The sequence below is a fragment of the Scyliorhinus canicula genome, chromosome 1 (assembly GCF_902713615.1).
Source record: "Scyliorhinus canicula chromosome 1, sScyCan1.1, whole genome shotgun sequence".
In the NCBI taxonomy this organism is placed as follows: Eukaryota; Metazoa; Chordata; class Chondrichthyes; order Carcharhiniformes; family Scyliorhinidae; genus Scyliorhinus; species Scyliorhinus canicula.
In genome coordinates this window covers 101,795,581-101,814,437 of record NC_052146.1, presented here as the reverse complement: position 1 = coordinate 101,814,437, position 18,857 = coordinate 101,795,581, and the positions used below count along the sequence as shown (strand labels likewise).

General features: G+C 48.8%; 1 protein-coding gene across 2 annotated transcripts in view; it reads right to left on the bottom strand.

The window, feature by feature from the left end:
• themis2 (thymocyte selection associated family member 2) overlaps window positions 1–18,857 on the bottom strand; it is a 257,043-nt gene that overhangs the window by 6,147 nt on the left and 232,039 nt on the right. For both annotated transcript variants that reach the window (XM_038796389.1, XM_038796397.1), the window contains exons 5-6: window positions 12,548–12,707; window positions 2,087–2,212 (exon numbers count right to left, since the gene is read on the bottom strand). In XM_038796389.1, the coding sequence (XP_038652317.1) occupies window positions 2,118–2,212; window positions 12,548–12,707 (255 nt within the window). In that variant the 3' untranslated portion in view covers window positions 2,087–2,117. The remainder of the gene's footprint in view (window positions 1–2,086; window positions 2,213–12,547; window positions 12,708–18,857) is intronic.

The following is an 18,857-nucleotide window of genomic DNA, read 5'->3' as shown; positions in this document are numbered from 1 at the left end:
TGTAGATGATAGACAGGCTTTGCGGAGTCAGGAGACGGGGTTACTCTCTGCAGAATTCCCAGCCTCTGCATGCGCCGGAGCGTCAGTGGCTGCTGACGTCCCCGCGCATGCACAGGGGAGGGGATCACTTCCGCGCCTGCCATCGTGAAGACTATGACGAACGCGGAAGGAAAAAAGTGCCCCTACGGCACAGGCCCACCAGCCGATCGGTGGGCCCCGATCGCGGGCCAGGCCACCGTGGGGGTACCCCCCCAGGGCCAGATCGCTCCGCGCCCTCCCCAGGACCCCGGAGCCCGCCCGCGCCGCCTGGTCCCGCCGGTAAGGTAGGTGGTTTGATTCATGCCGGTCCCGCCGGCATGACAGCAGCGGGACTTCGGCCCATCGCGGGCCGGAGAATCGCCGGGGGGGCCCGCCGATAGGCGCGGCGCGATTCCCGCCACTGCCGAATCTCTAGTGACGGAGACTTCGGGGGGCGGTGGGGGCGGGATTCACGCTGGCACCCGCCGATTCTCCGACCCGGTGGGGGGGAATCCTGCCCTTGATGTGTGTTGCCAATGTTGTTAAAAAGGTTTGTTCACTGTCAAGAACTAGCCCATATTATAGAAACCCTACAGTGCAGAAGGAGGCTGTTTGGCCCATTGAGTCTGCACGAGTACCTACCCAGGCCCATTTCCCTGCCCCATCCATGTAACCCACCTAACCTTTGGACACCAAGGGGCAATTTATCATGGCCAATCCACCTAACCGGCACATTTTTGGACTCGCATTAACATTCTGCAGAAGTTAATTCAAGTTTGATTTGCAAATCAATAGGTTCTTAAAGCCTATGGGGCAGTTGAGGGCAAGTTGTCATTTTGACAAGGCTCACACCAGAGCAGTGCAAATCATCTAACAACATTCGCAATGCACTTGTTGTCCCTTCCTCACCACAAATTGCTGAGCAATTTACACTTTAATAACAGCAAGTGACATCAAACTTGCCATTTTGTCAGCAAATTCTAGACTAATTGTCTATCTTGGTGTGCTTAAACACTCATAAAATACCTGCCATTAGCAGTTATTTGAACTAGGTTTCCAAACATTATTATGTCTCTATGATCAGACACTCCGTTAAGAAAAGCAAAATATATTGCTTCTACCTTTACTGTGAATCCGATTAGCTAATTCTACACATGAGCGCACAGTGGTTAGCACTGCTGCCTCAAAGTGCCAGGATCGGGAGACGTGTCGGGTTGCACATTCTCGCCTTGTCTGCTTGGTTTCCTCCGAATACTCCAGTTTCCTCCCACAGTCCAAAGATGTGCAGGTTAGGTGAGTTGACAATGCAAAATTTCTCCTTAGTGTCCAAAACGATGTCTTGGTTAGATTAAGGTGTTAATGGGATAGGGTGGGGGGGAAAGCTTGAGTGAAGTACTCTTGATGGTCAGTGCCGACTTGACGGATCAAACGGCCTCCTTTGACAGTGTAGGGATTCTATGATGCACCTTTCCAATTCCTTCTTTTCTATGTATTTAAGCCATAGATAATTTTGAAATATAAAATCTTCTTGCAAAAGTATTCCTCTATTATCAAGATGTGAATGCTAAATCCTCCCAATTTTCACCTGCTACCAGCAACATATTTTAGAAATTGGATTGGCTTGTGTATAATTGCATTATTTATTGAATTGTTTTGACTGCATTATTGAATGATGGCATGGACTGTCGGATTACAATGTTCCAATTGCTTGCACGTTGGGCATTCCTGCCTCTGGTGTCGAATATGCAGAAAAAATTGGAGCGGGATATGTAAACGTGCTTTGTAAACGTGCTATACCTTGCACATGGAAGGTAAAAGTGGAAATGCTGGAAACAGGTTAGGCACATCTGTTGTGAAAGAAAAAGATTTAGTTCTTCAGGCTTATGATCTTATACAAGTACCTATAATTAAACATGCAGGGTTTTTTTGCCTCCCTCTTAAGACTCATTCTTCTGAAAAAATAAGTTTGTTTCTTTTCAGCAGCCAGAAGACATGCTGCACGAGTCCAGCATTTTCTGGTCTTATTGTTCATTCAGATTCACTTTTGGGCTGTGAGAAAACTACTTACCCAGCAGGCTGCCCAGCCAGTTTTGTGGATATTAAAATGCCCATCTTTTCACTTTCTGCAAAGCCATCAGGGCAAGTCCTTCTTCTATTTGTTCATAGTCATGGTCACTGTCATCATCTGATTCCTCTGTTATTCAGTGAAGGAGAGAGGGTAAGAAAATATAAAAATTTTTAACATCAGACCCGTTGTTGGTGATCACAGCAGAATACACTCCGAGGAAAGTTAAATTCTCATAGGTTTTTGAAGTAACGTTACGTATTTAACATTACACACATTCAAATGATCAAACTCTGTGTTGATCACGTTCTGTGTGAGGAACTCCCTAGCATCAGTCAGAAATTTGTCTTTCACTCAACTTGCCTCACTGTTGTGGTTTTGTTTGAATAGTTGCTAGTCTCTGAAGTACCTCCAACAGAGGTCTTCACATTTCAAACTCAACACGCTACCCAAAATATAGTTTGACCAGAGAACCATAAATGACTTCCTTTTACCTGTGCCCTGCTGTTTAATTGTATAGTTCAACATCCTTATTAACGTCTTAATTGTTCCTTTGCAATGATTCAATGATTGGTTGTGTTGTGCACACTGCATGATCCAATTAATCTTGTTGTCCAATTAAGGGGCAATTTAGCGTGGCATATCCACCTACCTTGCACATCTTTTCCGTTGTGGGGGCGAAACCCATGTAGACACAGGGAAAATGTGCAAACTCCACATGGACAGTGACCCGAGATCGAACCCGGGTCCTCGGTGCAGTGAGGCAGCAGTGCTAACCATTGCACCATTGTGCCGCCCTATGAAGGATCTCTTAACTTCATCCCTAACTATTTCAACACTGTCCATGATGTATCTCACATATTTTCTTTGTGCATGCTTATTTGGCTTAATTCAATTTAACCTGCTATATTTTGTAGTTCTTGAGCTATCTCCTCAGGATGAACTGCCCTTCTCTACTATACTGTACGTGATACCAGGGCTGATCAGGGTTAAATTATGAGGACTGCTTGCGTAGGCTGGTGTTCCTATGAATAAAGAAGATTAAAGGGTGATCAAATGCTGATCATGGGGGGAGACTTTAACACAGTCATTGACCCGAGCTGGACCGGTCGAAGTCCAGGACAGGGAAGCGACCGGCAGTGGCTAAGGAACTGAAGGGTTTTATGGAGCAGATGGGGGGGGGGGGGGGGGGATCCCTGGAGGTTCGCGCGGCCGAGAGCGAAGGAGTTCTCTTTTTTTGTCCCACATTCATAACTTTTATTCCCGCATAGACTTCTTTGTCTTGAGCAGGGCATTAATCCCAAAGGTGGCAGGGACAGAATACTCAGCAATCACAGTTTCGGATCATGCCTTGCACTGGGTGGACCTGTGACTTAGTGAGGAGAGAGGGCAGCGCCCACTCTGGAGACTGGATGTGGGGCTGCTGGTGGACGAAGAGGTTTGCTGGCAGATTAGCAGGAACATCCAGGACTACCTGGAAACAAACGATATGGATGAGGTAGCAGCGGCAACGGTCTGGGAGGCTCTGAAGGCAGTTGTCAGAGGGGAGTTCATCTCAATACGATCCCATAGGGAAAAGAGAGAAAGAGCAGAGAGGGAGAGACTGGTGGAGGAGATACTCTGAGTGGACAGGAGATACGTGGAGGCCCCCGAGGCGGGGCTACTGAGAGAGCGGCGGAGTCTGCAGGTGGAGTTTGAACTGCTGACCACAGGGAAAGCGGTAGTACAGCTGAGGAAGGCAAGGGGGGCAGTCTATGAGTATGGGGAGAAAGCGAGTAGAATGCTGGCACACCAACTGCGAAAGAGGGAGGCGGCCAGGGAAATCGGTGGAGTAAAGAATAAGGAGGGTAACATGGTATTGGAACCGGTGGGTGAACAGAGTCTTTAAGGAATTCTATAGTAAACTATACGAGTTGGAGCCCCCAATGGAAGCGGAAGGGATGAGGCAATTTTTGGACCAGCTGAGGTTTCCAAAGGTGGAAGAGGACCTGGTGGAGGGACTGGGGGCCCCGATTGAATTGGAGGAGATTGTCAAGGGTATAGAGGGCATGCAATCGGGTAAAGCCCTGGGGCTGGACGGTTACCAGGTAGAATTCTATAAGAAATGTTTGGAAATGCTGAGCCCACTCCTGATGAGGACCTTCAATGAGGCTAGAGAGAAAGAAACCCTCCCCCCAACAATGTCACAGGCCTTGATCTCACTCATTCTTAAACGAGGGAAAGACCCGGAACATTTTGGGTCATACAGGCCGATTTTGTTTTTAAACATGGATGCCAAATTGCTAGCTAAGATTCTGGCCACAAGAATTGAGGATTGCGTCCCAGGGGTGATAGAGGAGGACCAGACTGGGTTTGTTAAAGGCAGACAACTCAATACCAATGTCCGGTGACTTGAATATTATTATGATACCCTCAGAGGGAGGGGAGGCGGAGGTGGTAACAGCGTTGGACGCAGAGAAAGCCTTTGACCGGGTGGAGTACCTGTGGGAAACACTGGGGAGGTTCGGGTTTGGTGAGGGCTTTATTGGCTGGGTGAAATTGCTGTACCAGCCATCGGTAGCAAGTGTATGATGTCGGGGTACTTCGAGCTTCACCGGGGAATGAGGCAGGGGTGTCCCCTCTCGCCGTTACTATTTGCCCTAGCTATAGAACCGTTAGCTATGGCGTTGAGAGCCTCGAGGAACTGGCGGGGACTGGTTCGGGGGGGGTGGGGATGGGGGGGTGTGGAACATCGGGTCTCGCTATACGCGGATGATTTGTTCCTGTACATTTCGGACCCTGTGGAGGGGATGAGGGAGGTTCTGCGGATCCTGAGGGATTTTGGTAGATTTTCAGGGTACAAACTGAACATGGGAAAGAGCGAGTTGTTTGTGATCCAGGCCAAGGGGCAGGAGGAGAGACTGAAAGAGCTGCTGCTCAGGATGGTAGAGAAAAGTTTTCGTTACCTGGGTGTACAGGTGGCCAGAAAATGGGATGCCCTGCACAGGCTCAACCTGACCCGGTTGGTGAAGCAAATGGAAGTGGACTTTAAAAGGTGGGACATGCTCCCACTGTCACTCGCAGGGAAGGTGCAGACCGTGAAAATGACTGTCCTCCCCAGATTTTAGTTTATATTTTAAAAATTATTAACACAGGATTAACATCCAAAAAGGGGGGAAAAAAGCTTTTCCATTAGCAGTGCAGGTATTAGAGCACACTTTCCCATCCACGTCTAACATTTCAATTAATCAAAACCCAGACACACAGGTCAAATGGTACTTATTAATATAAACATTCAGTGAAGGCAGCACAGTGGCGCAGTGGGTAGTGCTGCTCCCTCACGGCACCGAAGTCCCAGGTTCGATCCCAGCTCTGGGACACTGTCTGTGTAGAGTTTGCACATTCTCCCAGTGTTTAAGTGGGTTTTGCCCCCACAGCCCAAAAGATGTGAAGGTTAAGTGGATTGGCAACACTAAATTCCCCTTTAATTAGAAAAAAATGAATTGGGTACACTAAATTTATTTTAAAAAATTAATACTCAAGTGGCTGACAAATTTAATGCACACATTCCTTGGGAGAGAAGTTTTCAGAAGTCAGTCTGAGAAACACACCTCCTTTCCTCAGAATCCAGAGCAGAACTCTAAAAATAAAACTAAAAACAACACATAGGGCAGGGCAGGGCAGGACTGAAAATGAAACTAAAGCAGATTCAGCCCCTCTCGAGTGGCATCACAGGCGATCCAGCTGTTAACCCCTTAATCATAGCTTTATAGACATATAAACTAAGTTATTTTAATAACATTACTGCAACAGACACATTCAACTAAGTTTCCTACATGATGAGACCATCAATTCACGCGACACGTGATTAGAAGTGAACAGTGGTTTTAATTGTCTTACAACAGAGCCTGCCTGTGACAAGATGAACTCCAGATGAACTGGCAGGCAGGCTCTCAGCATCAACCTATATACTTCCGGTTAGGGGGAGGGGCCGTGGGGGGAGCCAAGGGTGGAGCCCAGTACAAACTCCCGTACACTCCCAGTGCATCTCCCCCTAGTGGCAGAGCAGCACAACTGCTCGTGTGCCGAGCTTACAGAGACACAGTACAACATGTGTAATACAGTGTGAATTACGCTACTGTGATTCACCACATTCACCCCCTGTAAAAAAATTAAGTCCGGCGGGGGTGGTGGCTTACAGATTGAGTCTGTCCGGTGGCCGAGTTGTCCGCTGTGATCGGCGGAGCACCGGGGTTGCAGCCCCTTCAGGTGGCTGGATGAGCACCGTCGGTTGGGGTACGATGGCGGACTCCGGGGGTGATTGCGCCTGAGCTTCGTACCCGTCTGGTTCGACAAAGGACTGGGGACGCTGGCACGGGCGCGCAAAAAAAATGTAGCGAACTGGTAGGTACGGGGGCGTGGGTGGCGAGTTGGGTGGGATGTAGTGTGAGGGGTACCTCGTCGGTGGTAGTGGGGGGGTTGGATCCTGCAGGTGCTAGGTCCCGGAGGGACACAGTGTCCTGACGGCCGTCAGGGAACTCTACGAAGGCGTACTAGGGGTTCTAATGCAGTAGGAGCACTTTCTCTACGAGCGGGTCAGTTTTGTGTGCCCTGACGTGCTTCCGGAGGAGCACTGGGCCCGGTGTCTTCAACCATGCCGGGAGCGAAACCCCCGTGGTAGTGCCCCTGGAAAAAAAAAGAGCCGTTCGTGGGGGGTCTGGTTGGTAGCGGTACATAAGAGGGACCTAATAGCGTGGAGCACGTCGGGGAGGACTTCTTGCCAATGGGAGATCGGGAGATTCCTGGACCGGAGGATCAGTAGGACGGTCTTCCAGACCGTCGCATTCTCCCTCTCCACCTGCCTGTTCCCCTTGCGGTTATAGCTGGTAGTCCTGCTCAAGGCGATGCCCTTGCCGAGCAGGTACTGACGCAGCTCGTCGCTCATACAGGATGAACCCCGGTCGCTGTGTACATAGCTGGCGAAACCAAACAGGGTGAAGGTATTATGCAGGGCCCTAATGACTGTGTGGGAGGTCATATCGGGGCACAGGATAGCAAAGGGAAAATGGGAGAACTCGTCTATGACGTTCAGGAAGTACACATTCCTGTTAGTCGAGGGGCGTGGCCCTTTGAAATCGATAGCGAGGCGTTCAAAGGGCCTAGAAGCCTTGACCAAGTGGGCCCTGTCTGGTCTGTAGAAGTGCGGTCTGCACTCCGCGCAGATCGGGCAATCCCTGGTGATGGCTTTTACCTCCTCGTTGGAGAAAGGCAGATTTTGGGCTTTAATGTAGTGGGCGAGCCGGGTGACCCCCGGGTGGCAGAGGTCATTGTGGATGGCTTTTAAGCGGTCGCTCTGTGCACTGGCACACGTCCTGTGGGACAGGGCATCTGGGGGCTCGTTGAGCTTCCCCGGTCGATACATAATATCGTATTTGTAGGTGGAGAGTTCGATCCTCCACCTCAGAATTTTGTCATTTTAAATTTTGCCCCTTTGCGAGTTGTCAAACATGAAGGCATGTGACGGTGATGAGGGTGAACCTTCTACCTGCGAGGTAGTGCCTCCAGTGACGAATAGCCTCCACAATGGCTTGTGCTTCCTTTTCGACTGAGGAGTGTCCAAGTTCCGAAACGGAGAGGGTTCGGGAGAAAAATGCGACTGGTCGCCCTGCCTGATTTAGTGTGGCTGCAAGAGCGACCTCTGAGGTGTCGCTCTCAACCTGGAAAGGGACAGATTCATCCACCGCCCGCATTCCAGCCTTGGCGATGTCCTCCTTGATGCAGTTGAAGGCCTGGCGAGCCTCAGCTGACAGGGGAAAAAGTGTGGCCTTAAAGAGTGGGCGGACTTTGTCCGCATATTGAGGGACCCACCGGGCGTAATACGAAAAGAATCCCAAGCACCGTTTGAGGGCCTTGGGACAATGAGGGAGAGGGAGTACGGTCCGGGTCGGGGCCTAGGACTCCGTTTTCCACGACATAGCCAAGGATGGCTAGTCTGGTTGTGCGGAAAATGCATTTCTCCTTGTTGTATGTGAGGTTAAGCTTCTGGGCCGTCTGGAGAAATCGGTTGAGGTTGGCATCGTGGTCCTGCTGGTCATAGCCACAGATGGTGACGTTATCCAAGTACGGAAACGTGGCCCACAGCCCGTACTGGTCCACCATTCGGTCCATTGCTCGTTGGAACACCGAAACCCCATTCGTGACGCCAAAGGGGACCCGGAGGAAGTGGAAGAGGCGGCCATCGGCCTCAATCGCCATCAAGTGGCTGTCCTCCGGGCGGATTGGGAGCTGGTCGTATGCAGACTTCAGATCCACCGTGGAAAAAATCCGATACTGGGCGATCTGTTTAACCATGTTTGCAATCCTGGGGAGGGGGTACGCGTTGACGAGCGTAAACCGATTAATAGTCTGACTATAGTCTATGACCATGCGGAATTATTCCCCGGTGTTGACGACCACCACCTGAGCTCTCCAGGGACTGTTACTGGCCTCTATGATCCCCTTACGTAAAAGCCTCCGGACCTCGGATCGAATGAACACCCTGTCCTGTAGGCTGTACCGCCTGCTGCGAGTGGTTACGGGTTTACAGTCCGGAGTGAGATTGGCAAAGAGAGGAGGGGGGGAGATTCGCAGCGTGGCTAGGCTGCAGATAGTGAGTGGGGGTAGGGGTCCGCCGAAGCTGAGGGTGAGGCTCTTGAGATTGCATTGAAAGTCGAGTCCCAATAAGAGTGGGGGGCAGAGTTCGGGCAGGACGTATAGTTGGAAATTAGAGTAGCTAGCGCCTTGGATTGTTAGAGTTGCGACGGTGCACCCTTGGATATGGACAGAGTGGGAACCCGAAGCGAGGGAGATAGTTTGCCGTGTAGGGAAAATGGGGAGCGAACAGCGTCTTACCAGATCTGGGTATATGATGCTCTCAGTGCTCCCGGAGTCAAAAAGGCACGGTGTACTGTACCCGTTGATTTGGACCATCGTCATCGAGTTGTGGAGATGCTTTGGGCGCGATTGGTCCAGTGTGACTGCGTTGAGTTGCGGGTAGTCGGCGGCTCGGTCGTCTGCGCTGAGATGGCCCTGCGCTGAGTGCCCGCTGAGGTCGCAGTCTTCAATCGAGTTTTCTGAGTGTGGAGAGGATGGGGCCCAAGATGGCCACCCCCATGGATCGCACGTGGCGGGCGGTGAGGAAGATGGTGGCCCCCATGAGTCGCCCGTGGTGGACCACGTGGTGGGGGTCCGCCAAGATGGCGGTCCCCATGGATCGCACGTGTCGGTGCGGGCGGAGTCGGGACATAGGCCGTTGCGTTCCGGGGCCTGCGAGTGCGGAGGGCGATTACTTTGTGCCGCTGGAAGTTTAGGGGCTGGGACCTTCCTTGCCAGACACACTCTGGCGTAGTGGCCTTTTCGCCCGCAGCTGCTGCAGGTCGCGTTGCGGGCCGGGCAGTGCTGCCGCGGGTGCTGGGGCTGGCCACAAAAGTGGCAGGCTGGGGCAGCATGGTGGCTGGGTGGCCGCGCGGCGCAGGCCTGGGGGAGTCGCTGGTCGGGGGCCCATGACGAGGTCGCGCAGTCGGCAGGAAATGAGGTGAGGCTACGAAATGAGACCTCCATAGTTGTAGCGAGTTCAACAGTATCTTCTAAATTTAGGGCCCGCTTCTCCAGCAGTCGCTGGCGCACGTAATTCGATCTAAGGCCTGCAACAAAGACATCGTGGACAGCAAGTTCTCTATGTTCTGCAGCAGTTACAGCCTGATAATTACAGTCCCGGGATAAGGCTTTTAAGTCTCTGAGGAATTCTTCTAGCGATTCTGTGCGGCGCTGGTGGTGAGTAGTAAAACGTGGCGCGCGTAGACCTCATTGATAGGCCTCACGTACATTCTATCGAGTAGGGCCAGGGCCTCTGTATATGAGCCGGTACAGTTTAGCTGAGTAGATATACGATGGCTCACCCTCGCGTGCAGTAGACTGAGTTTCTGCTCCTCCGTCGTTTCTGTGGTGCTTGCTTCAGCCAGGTAGGCCTTAAAACATTGGAGCCAATGCAAAAAGATTTATTTCGCCTCTACATCCTGGGGGTCGAGTTCCAGTCGATTAGGCTTTAGGGCTGATTCCATGGTCATTCCTTACTGTTTCTTAAGACGATTAAATTGATGAGACCATCAATTCACACAACACGTAGTTAGAAGTGAACAGTGGTTTTAATCGTCTTACAACAGAGCCTGCTTGTGACAAGATGAACTCCAGATGAACTGGCAGGCAGGCTCTCAGCATCAACCTTTATACATCCAGTTAGGGGGAGGAGCCGTGGGTGGAGCCAAGGGTGGAGCCCAGTACAAACTCCCGTACATTCCGAGTGCATCTCCCCCTAGTGGCAGAGCAGCGCAACTGCTCGTGTGCCGAGCTTACAGAGACGCAGTACAACATGTGTAATACAGTGTGAATTACACTACTATGATTCATCACACTACATTCATCACAGACTGAGAGGAGGAGGAATTTCTCTCAGAGGGCTGAGCCTTTGGAACTCCTTGTCTAAGAGAGCTGTGGGACAGACAGATGGACTGATCTATTACTTATGGTCTTATCGACTTCAAGAGTGATGCCATAAAGTGCTTCTTCATATGAAGGGGAATGGAAATTATAACTCTCTCTCCTAAAGAGCTGTTGAGACTACATTCATGGTAAATTTTAATTGAGTTTATTGTTATGTAACAATATTAAAAGTTTACAGATGTTAGCTCCAAGAATTGTACATTGAGGAAGAATGAGTCTGAGGCTAACCCGTACCTTAAAACAGGTTTGTTCCAAGAAAGTAAAGTTACAGACTCACTCAATTCCTTACATGCATCCGAGTAAACTGGTTTATCTTTGACAAAGGGTCACCTGGACTCAAAACCGCAGCTCTTTTCTCTCCCGACAGCTGTTGCCAGACCTTCTGAGATTTTCTCTCTTTGCCAACTGTTTTATCTAATCTTGCAATAATACCCTAATCCTTCTCCAATTGCGTAATTACCAGTTTAAAGTATTCATTGCAATGCAATTTTAACATTAAATCAAGGCAGATTAATTTGAGGAGGTTAATTGATAATTTACCCATGCTGAGTTCATTCTGAAAATCTGAGGCGGCAGGGTAGCACATTGGTTAGCTACACAGCTCCAGGGTTCCAGGTTTGATTTCTGGCTTGGGCCACTATGTGTGTGGAGTCTGCACATTCTCCCTGTGTGTGCATAGGTTTCCTCTGGGTGCTCCGGTTTCCTCCCACAAGTCCCGAAAGACGTGCTGTTATGTAATTAGGGCATTCTGAATTCTCTCTGTGTGTACCTGAACAGGTGCCAGAATGTGGCGATTAGGGGATTTTCACAGTAACTTCATTGCAGTGTTAAGGTAAGCCTACTTGTGACAATAAAGATTGTTGTGAAAATCTGTACTGTGTGAAAAATGGGAGATAACTGTAAACCTACTGCTGACATTTTGGCATATGGCAGCACAGTTGCCAGATTACTGGACTCGTAATACAGAGGCATGGACAAATTATACAAGGGACTTGAGTTCAGAACCTGCCACAGCAAGCAGAAAATTTAAATACAGTAAATCTGAGATTAGAAAGCTATATGAAACTATTGGATTGTTGTATAAACCCATCTGATTCACCTGTTCTGGTCTGTATGTAACTCCAGATCCACAGCAATGTGGTTGACACTTAACTGCCCTCTGATGTGCCTAGCAAGCCATTCGGTTGTTTAAGGATCAACAATAAATGCTGACTTTTCCAGCACTACCCACGTCCTTTGAATGAATAAGAATGCACCTTGTACAAGCTAATATAATATTTGAAATGGGCATTTTGGATCTGTCAGTACCCCCTCTTGAGTTTCACTTCTTCCAGTATGTAGTGCCATTGACACAGTAAAGCTTTAATGGATTTTGCAGCATAACCAAGTGGCTCAAAGGAATCAGCACATTAAGCCGGTCCTAATCTAAACGTTATCAATCCACAACTGATTGAGTGCATTATATGAAAAAGCTCCCCCTGTGGACCACTAACCATAACTGATTAACAACAATTGGAATATATTTAATAAACAGCTTACTTTATTATCCCTGTAATGTGTGCCACAATAAATGCCCAAGTTTAACATTTAAACATAATTAATTTCTTTGCTGTCATTTGTTGACAAATCTCAACATTTTATGTATCCCGAACTTCTCAGCCAGAAGCAGACGACCTGGCAAACAATGGTATTCAGCCAACAATCGACCAATTAGCGTCACCGCAAGCTAACAGAGTTGGACACTTTGTTTCCATGCTAATTTCTCAACTAGAGTTTGGAATTTGTCCACAAACTTCTCAACACACAGCCAGAACATGACAACTTTGTGTGTGAATCAGGGTCGATATTAATTGGCGTTTTTCTGCTAGCAAACACACTTCTTAGAAACAGTTGGAAAGAACAATTAGATCTCATTAAAAATAATCATTTTCTAGTCTCTCAACTTACTTTCAGGGACTTCTGGAGCCAGCTTTGTTTTCCCTTTTTGTGCTTTTGCATATTCATTGGGAGCAGCTTGTGCAGAATGTATGGAGAAGGGTTTCCTCAGGCTTGGTGGCATTGCTTCATGCATGGTGATGGTGTCAGATTTTAGAGGCACAGGAATTCCCTTATTGAAAGAATGAAGAAATTCATTTTCGCACTCTTTCTATTTCTATTTTTACAATACATATTTTCTCCTCATTTCACCTCCATACCTGAAGTCACTGATTTTTGTTGAGGATTCTAGTTCCAGAAGTATCCTCCGTACCTCAGCCAAACTTTACTTATGGGTACATAAGAACATAAGAACATAAGAACTAGGAGCAGGAGTAGGCCATCTGGCCCCTCGAGCCTGCTCCGCCATTCAATTAGATCATGGCTGATCTTTTGTGGACTCAGCTCCACTTTCCGGCCCGAACACCATAACCCTTAATCCCTTTATTCTTCAAAAAACTATCTATCTTTACCTTAAAAACATTTAATGAAGGAGCCTCAACTGCTTCACTGGGCAAGGAATTCCATAGATTCACAACCCTTTGGGTGAAGAAGTTCCTCCTAAACTCAGTCCTAAATCTACTTCCCCTTATTTTGAGGCTATGCCCCCTAGTTCTGCTGTCACCCGCCAGTGGAAACAACCTGCCCGCATCTATCCTATCTATTCCCTTCATAATTTTAAATGTTTCTATAAGATCCCCCCTCATCCTTCTAAATTCCAACGAGTACAGTCCCAGTCTACTCAACCTCTCCTCATAATCCAACCCCTTCAGCTCTGGGATTAACCTAGTGAATCTCCTCTGCACACCCTCCAGCGCCAGTACGTCCTTCCTCAAGTAAGGAGACCAAAACTGAACACAATACTCCAGGTGTGGCCGCACTAACACCTTATACAATTGCAACATAACCTCCCTAGTCTTAAACTCCATCCCTCTAGCAATGAAGGACAAAATTTCATTTGCCTTCTTAATCACCTGTTGCACTTGTAAACCAACCTTCTGTGACTCATGCACTAGTACACCCAAGTCTCTCTGAACAGCGTGATGAGTCTCAATTTACCCATGGATCTGACCTCTACACACATTAAAAAGAATCATTTTCTAGTCTCTCAGCTTACTTTCAGGGACTTCTGGAGCCAGCTTTGTTTTCCCTTTTTGTGCTTTTGCATATAGGAGCAGAGGTCACTAGAAAGTGATCTGGGCAAGTACAATTGCCCAGCGCAATAATCAAATAATTCCGGTGCAGAAGGAGGCCAATTGACCCATTGAGTCCATGCTGGGATTTTGGCCAATTCTTAGGCCAAGGTTGCTGCCCAGCTCAATTCAGCTCCTTCAACACAGACTGGGTTTAAATTTGGCAGTTTCTGATTTGCATTATTTAATATCGTGGGATGTACCCATTAAATTATCATTGGGAACTTTTAATCAAGTGATAAGCATCTGTAGCACAATCTGAAGTATCTTTCTGCTTTTTCTTTTACTTTTCAGACATACACTTGAAGCTTGCAGCTGTTTTAAAAAAAAATATTTTTTGGTCCTTTTTCCTGATCATTTTTATTTAGCACTTTAATTTCCATTTGGTGCTCTGTGCCTTCTAATTCAGGCTACAGGGTGGAATATCTCAGGCTGTCTTTCCTTTATTTATACTTTACTTCGGAATTCTCATCCTAAAAGGCATCTACTCCCTTGCCTGCATTAAGACCCGCTTTAAAACTATCTGTTGTTTCCCCTATAATTTTGTGTTCATTTCTCTCTCGCCTCTGTGAAGTGCCTTGAGATATTATTCCGCATTAACAGCGCCATATAAAAGCAAGATGATGCTGTAATGTTCTCCCTGCTTCCAGTCATTTAATATGCCAACATTTGTATTCACTTAGCAAACCAAGGGCGGGAATTGGCGGGGCGGGCAACTCCGGCGCGAAGGAGTGGCGTGAACCACTCCGGCGTCGGGCTGCCCCAAATGTGCGGAATCCTCCGCACCTTCAGGGGCTAGGCCGGCGCCGGAGGGGTTTGCGCCATGCCGGGGAAGGGTCTTGGCGCCACGCCAACCGGCAGCGAAGGGCCTCCGCCTGCTGGCGCAAGTTGACGCATGCGCGAAGCGCCAGCGTGTGCTGGCGTCATCCCAGCACATGCGCAGAGAGGTTCATCTCTGCACCAGCAATGGCAGACCGGTACAGCCGCCGGTGTGGAGGAATAGAGTGCCCCCATGGCACAGATCCGCCTGCAGATCAGTGGGTCCCGATCGCGGGCCAGGCCACCGTGGGGGCACCTCCCGGGGCCAGATACCCCCGTGTGCCCCCCCCCCCCCCCTGTGAGGACCCTGGAGGCCCGCCCGCGCAGCCAGGTCCCGCCGGTAAGTACCTACTCTAATTTACGCCGGCGGGACTGGCCAAGAACGGGCAGCCAGTCGACCTATTGCGAGCCGGAGAATTGCCGGGGGGGCTGCTGCCAGCGGCCGCTGACCGGCGCAGCGCGATTCTCGGCCCCGCCAAATCCCCGGTGCCGGAGAATTCGGCAGCCGGCGGGGGCGGGATTCACGCCACCTCCCCCGGCGATTCTCCGACCCGACGGGGGGGTCGGAGAATCCCGCCCCAGATCTTTGGCTGAAAGACATTTATTCTAAAATAAAGCTTACAGAGTCCTATAATATGGTCACCTCACAGTCGATAGCCTAGCACATGGGTCTTTAAATATTTGATGAAGCACAGTGTCTAAAATCAGAATTATGTTATTGGAATGCAGAGATCGACCAGCAACTAGCATCTGCTCAGCAAAAATCAGACTGCATCACTCCATTACTACTGGCTCTCAGACAAACCGATTTCACACAGGGAGTGGAACAGGACTATATTTTTCTATTGTGAATTGAAAGAAAAAAAGTCAACTTTTCTTACTTGTTCGAGAAACATGATCCTTTAGTACAATGAATCGATATTTTCCATGTAACTGGGCATAAGAATTGCTTGTCAAACAGATGCAAAACTCCATCTAGCTCTCCTTCGACCATCCCAGTATCATAGAATCTCACAGTGCAGAAGGAGGCCCATCGAGTCTGCACCGATCCTCTGAAAGAACCCACTCCCCGCCCTATCCCATAACCTGATCTCACCTGTTGGACACTAAGGGGCAATTTAGCACAGCCAATCCACCTAACCTGCACATCTTTGTGTGGTGGGAGGAAACCGGAACACCAGGAAAAGGAAACCGGAGCACCCTGAAGAAACCCACAAGGGGAGAACGTGCAAGCCCTGGACAGACAATCATCCAAGGTTGGAATCGAACCTGGTGCTAACCACTGTGCCACCTTGCTGCCCTGCTGGTAGTCAAGAGGTTGCCAGTCCTCCAGGCAGGTAAAGAGGCCCTACTTGCTTGCCTGGGCACAGGAGCACCCACACACCACTCTTCCCATTCCTCTCTATGTTTCCCCCCCGACACACTGGTGGCATAACTGCAGATTCTATTTTTTAATTAATGATGAGAGGAGACACCTCTCTTTTGAAATTGATGCTCCTTTCAAGCTGCAAGGCATCTGATTGGCCCTCCAGTTTCAAGAGTCCGCCCATCACTCTTAATTGGACAGCCAACCTTTGGGGCATCCAGTGAAAATCCCAGTGATTCCCATTGGCGGCAGGTTCAGGACCGAGAAACAATCCCGATCTCTGTTTCCCATCCCCAGGTGGAGAATCCAGCCCAACATGTCATTCAAAGCTGAAATTCTTTCATTGTTGTCATAAGTTTCAAAATCAAATACTCAATAATATTCTCTGTAAAGATTGTTTTGAAAACTGGTTTGCACTTAATGCTTGATTCTGACATTACCCAGGATAACATAATGACTGACTGAGTACATTTAACAGTAAGAAAAATATTCTGCATGATTGAAAGTTCAAAGATTCAGACAATACTCACGTCAGAAAATAATTTTGAATTAAAGTTTATGGGAGAAATCTTACCATATTTACCAAGTGTCAGGCTCTGACTGAAAACCAGCGTATAGCTCTCCAGCTGTACAGCCCAGTTTTCACTCCAGATCTTGAGCCTTTCTGAGTGAGTGGGTTTTTCATCATCAGCCTGGCGGGACATGGCCTGATGGAGCCGGCAAGGCCGACTCCACAGAGATCAGGGCGCCATCTTTAAAGGGTGCCCCGATTACTCAGGCAGTGAGAAGGGGGTCACGCTGGCGATAATTCCAGTGAGGGGGTTGGGGGAGTTGGTCTTCAGTTCTAATCAGGGCACCCTTTAAATATGGTGCCCTGATCTCTGTGGAGCTGGCCTTGCCGGCTCTATCATCCAGAATCTCAGACATAACATCCGCGAACCCCTGCCAGATCCCCTCAGTTTTGGACACGTCTAAAACATGTGGATGTGATTCGTGGGACCCTTTCACACACCGCCCAGACCACATGCACCTATCTTCCACCCTCGCAAAGAACCAGCTCATCCTCGCCATCGTCATGTGGGCCGTCAAATTGGATGAGGCTCAGCCTCGCACACAAAGAGGCTGCGTTCACCCTCTGCAAGGCCTGAACCCATGTCCCACATCGTACCTCCCGCCCAGCTCCTCCTCCCATTTGCACTAATCTCCTCCACCGGGCACCCTCCCTCTCCATCAATTCCTTATAGATATCCAACACCCTCCCCTACATTGTCCTCCGACAAAAATCTGTCCTGCAACACCGGAGGCAGCAGCCCAGGGAAGGACAGCATCTCTCTCTTCACAAAATCCCTCACCTCCAGGTACCTAAAGCCGTTCAGCTTGGGCAAATCATTCTCCAAGTTGCAAGCTGTCTTGTTATGCTATTTAGGTGTAGCATAAGCGGCTTCCTTGTGGTGCACTCGACTTGTGGGCAGCACGGTAGCATGGTGGTTAGCATAAATGCTTCACAGCTCCAGGGTCCCAGGTTCGATTCCCGGCTGGGTTACTGTCTGTGCGGAGTCTGCACGTCCTCCCCGTGTGTGCGTGGGTTTCCTCCGGGTGCTCCGGTTTCCTCCCACAGTCCAAAGATGTGCGGGTTAGGTGGATTGGTCATGCTAAATTGCCAGTAGTGTCCTAAAAAGTAAGGTTAAGGGGGGGTTGTTGGGTTACGGGTATAGGGTGGATACGTGGGTTTGAGTAGGGTGATCATGGCTCGGCACAACATCGAGGGCCGAAGGGCCTGTTCTGTGCTGTACTGTTCTATGTTCTATGTTCTAAAGGAAGGATCAGACGTGAAGCTAACTCCAACACGTTTATTAAACTATATACACTATTATAACTTGGGTTCGACACTACTGTAAATCCTCCTATAGCACCTCAGACTGACTAACCAGTCTGCTACACTCCACGTGGTGGGAATAATATTGAATCAACCATGTCTCTGTACTCTCTGACTGTCTCCACTGGAAAAGAGGCAGATCATGTGCGTGGTGTCCTTTATATATGAGTTGGTGTAATGCCCTCCTGTGGTTGTGTCACCTCTGTGAGTATCGTGAGTGCCCATTGGTCGTGTCCTGTCTAACTGATGTATTGGTTGAGTGTGTGTATGTGATGTCTCTGGTGCTCCCTCTAGTATCTAGCTAGTCTACATGTATGTACATTAACCCCTTGTGTATTTACAGTGATGAACATCACCACATCCCCCCTTTTTTATATGTTACATTTTTCTGTACAGTAAGAACATTTAACACAAAACAGGTAGATAAGTTAAGTTATATACAAGTCAGGAAAATAGTGATTAAAGAACAAGTCCAAATTATATGTGTGAGTCCAAAATAATCAAACAGCGAGGTCAAATGTCTCTTTTGGTGGGTTGGTGAATTTAATGGTTTTGATGATGGCATGTCCTTGTGAACGTCATCATTGTCCCTGTGCCACCGGAACCAAGAAGTGGTCAAATCACTTCACAGACTGTTTTAAAGTCTTTAGTTTTCTTCTTACGATGCCTGTGATTGCGATGTTGGATGGCATCTGTCCTGAAGGACAGGTTGCCTATTGATAGCGCAGCACACGTGAATTGGGAAGATGCATCTTCCCGCCATGACATGTACTGAGCTGAGCAGTAACAGTGTCCCTCATGGGCAGAGTTGTACCATGTCGTACCAGTCGTAGTTCCATTTGTGTAGTCTTTGTCGTTGGTACGGGTCGTGTTGTTGTCGTTAATATGTTGTTCAGATGTCGTGATGTTGTGTTCGCTGCACTCAAGGACCACACTCTGTGGATGATACAAGTCCGTCACGCAGTTACCCATGTCAGTGTGCGTTGTGGCATTTGTTGTCACCTTGAGCGTGCCGTCGCTGACGTTGCG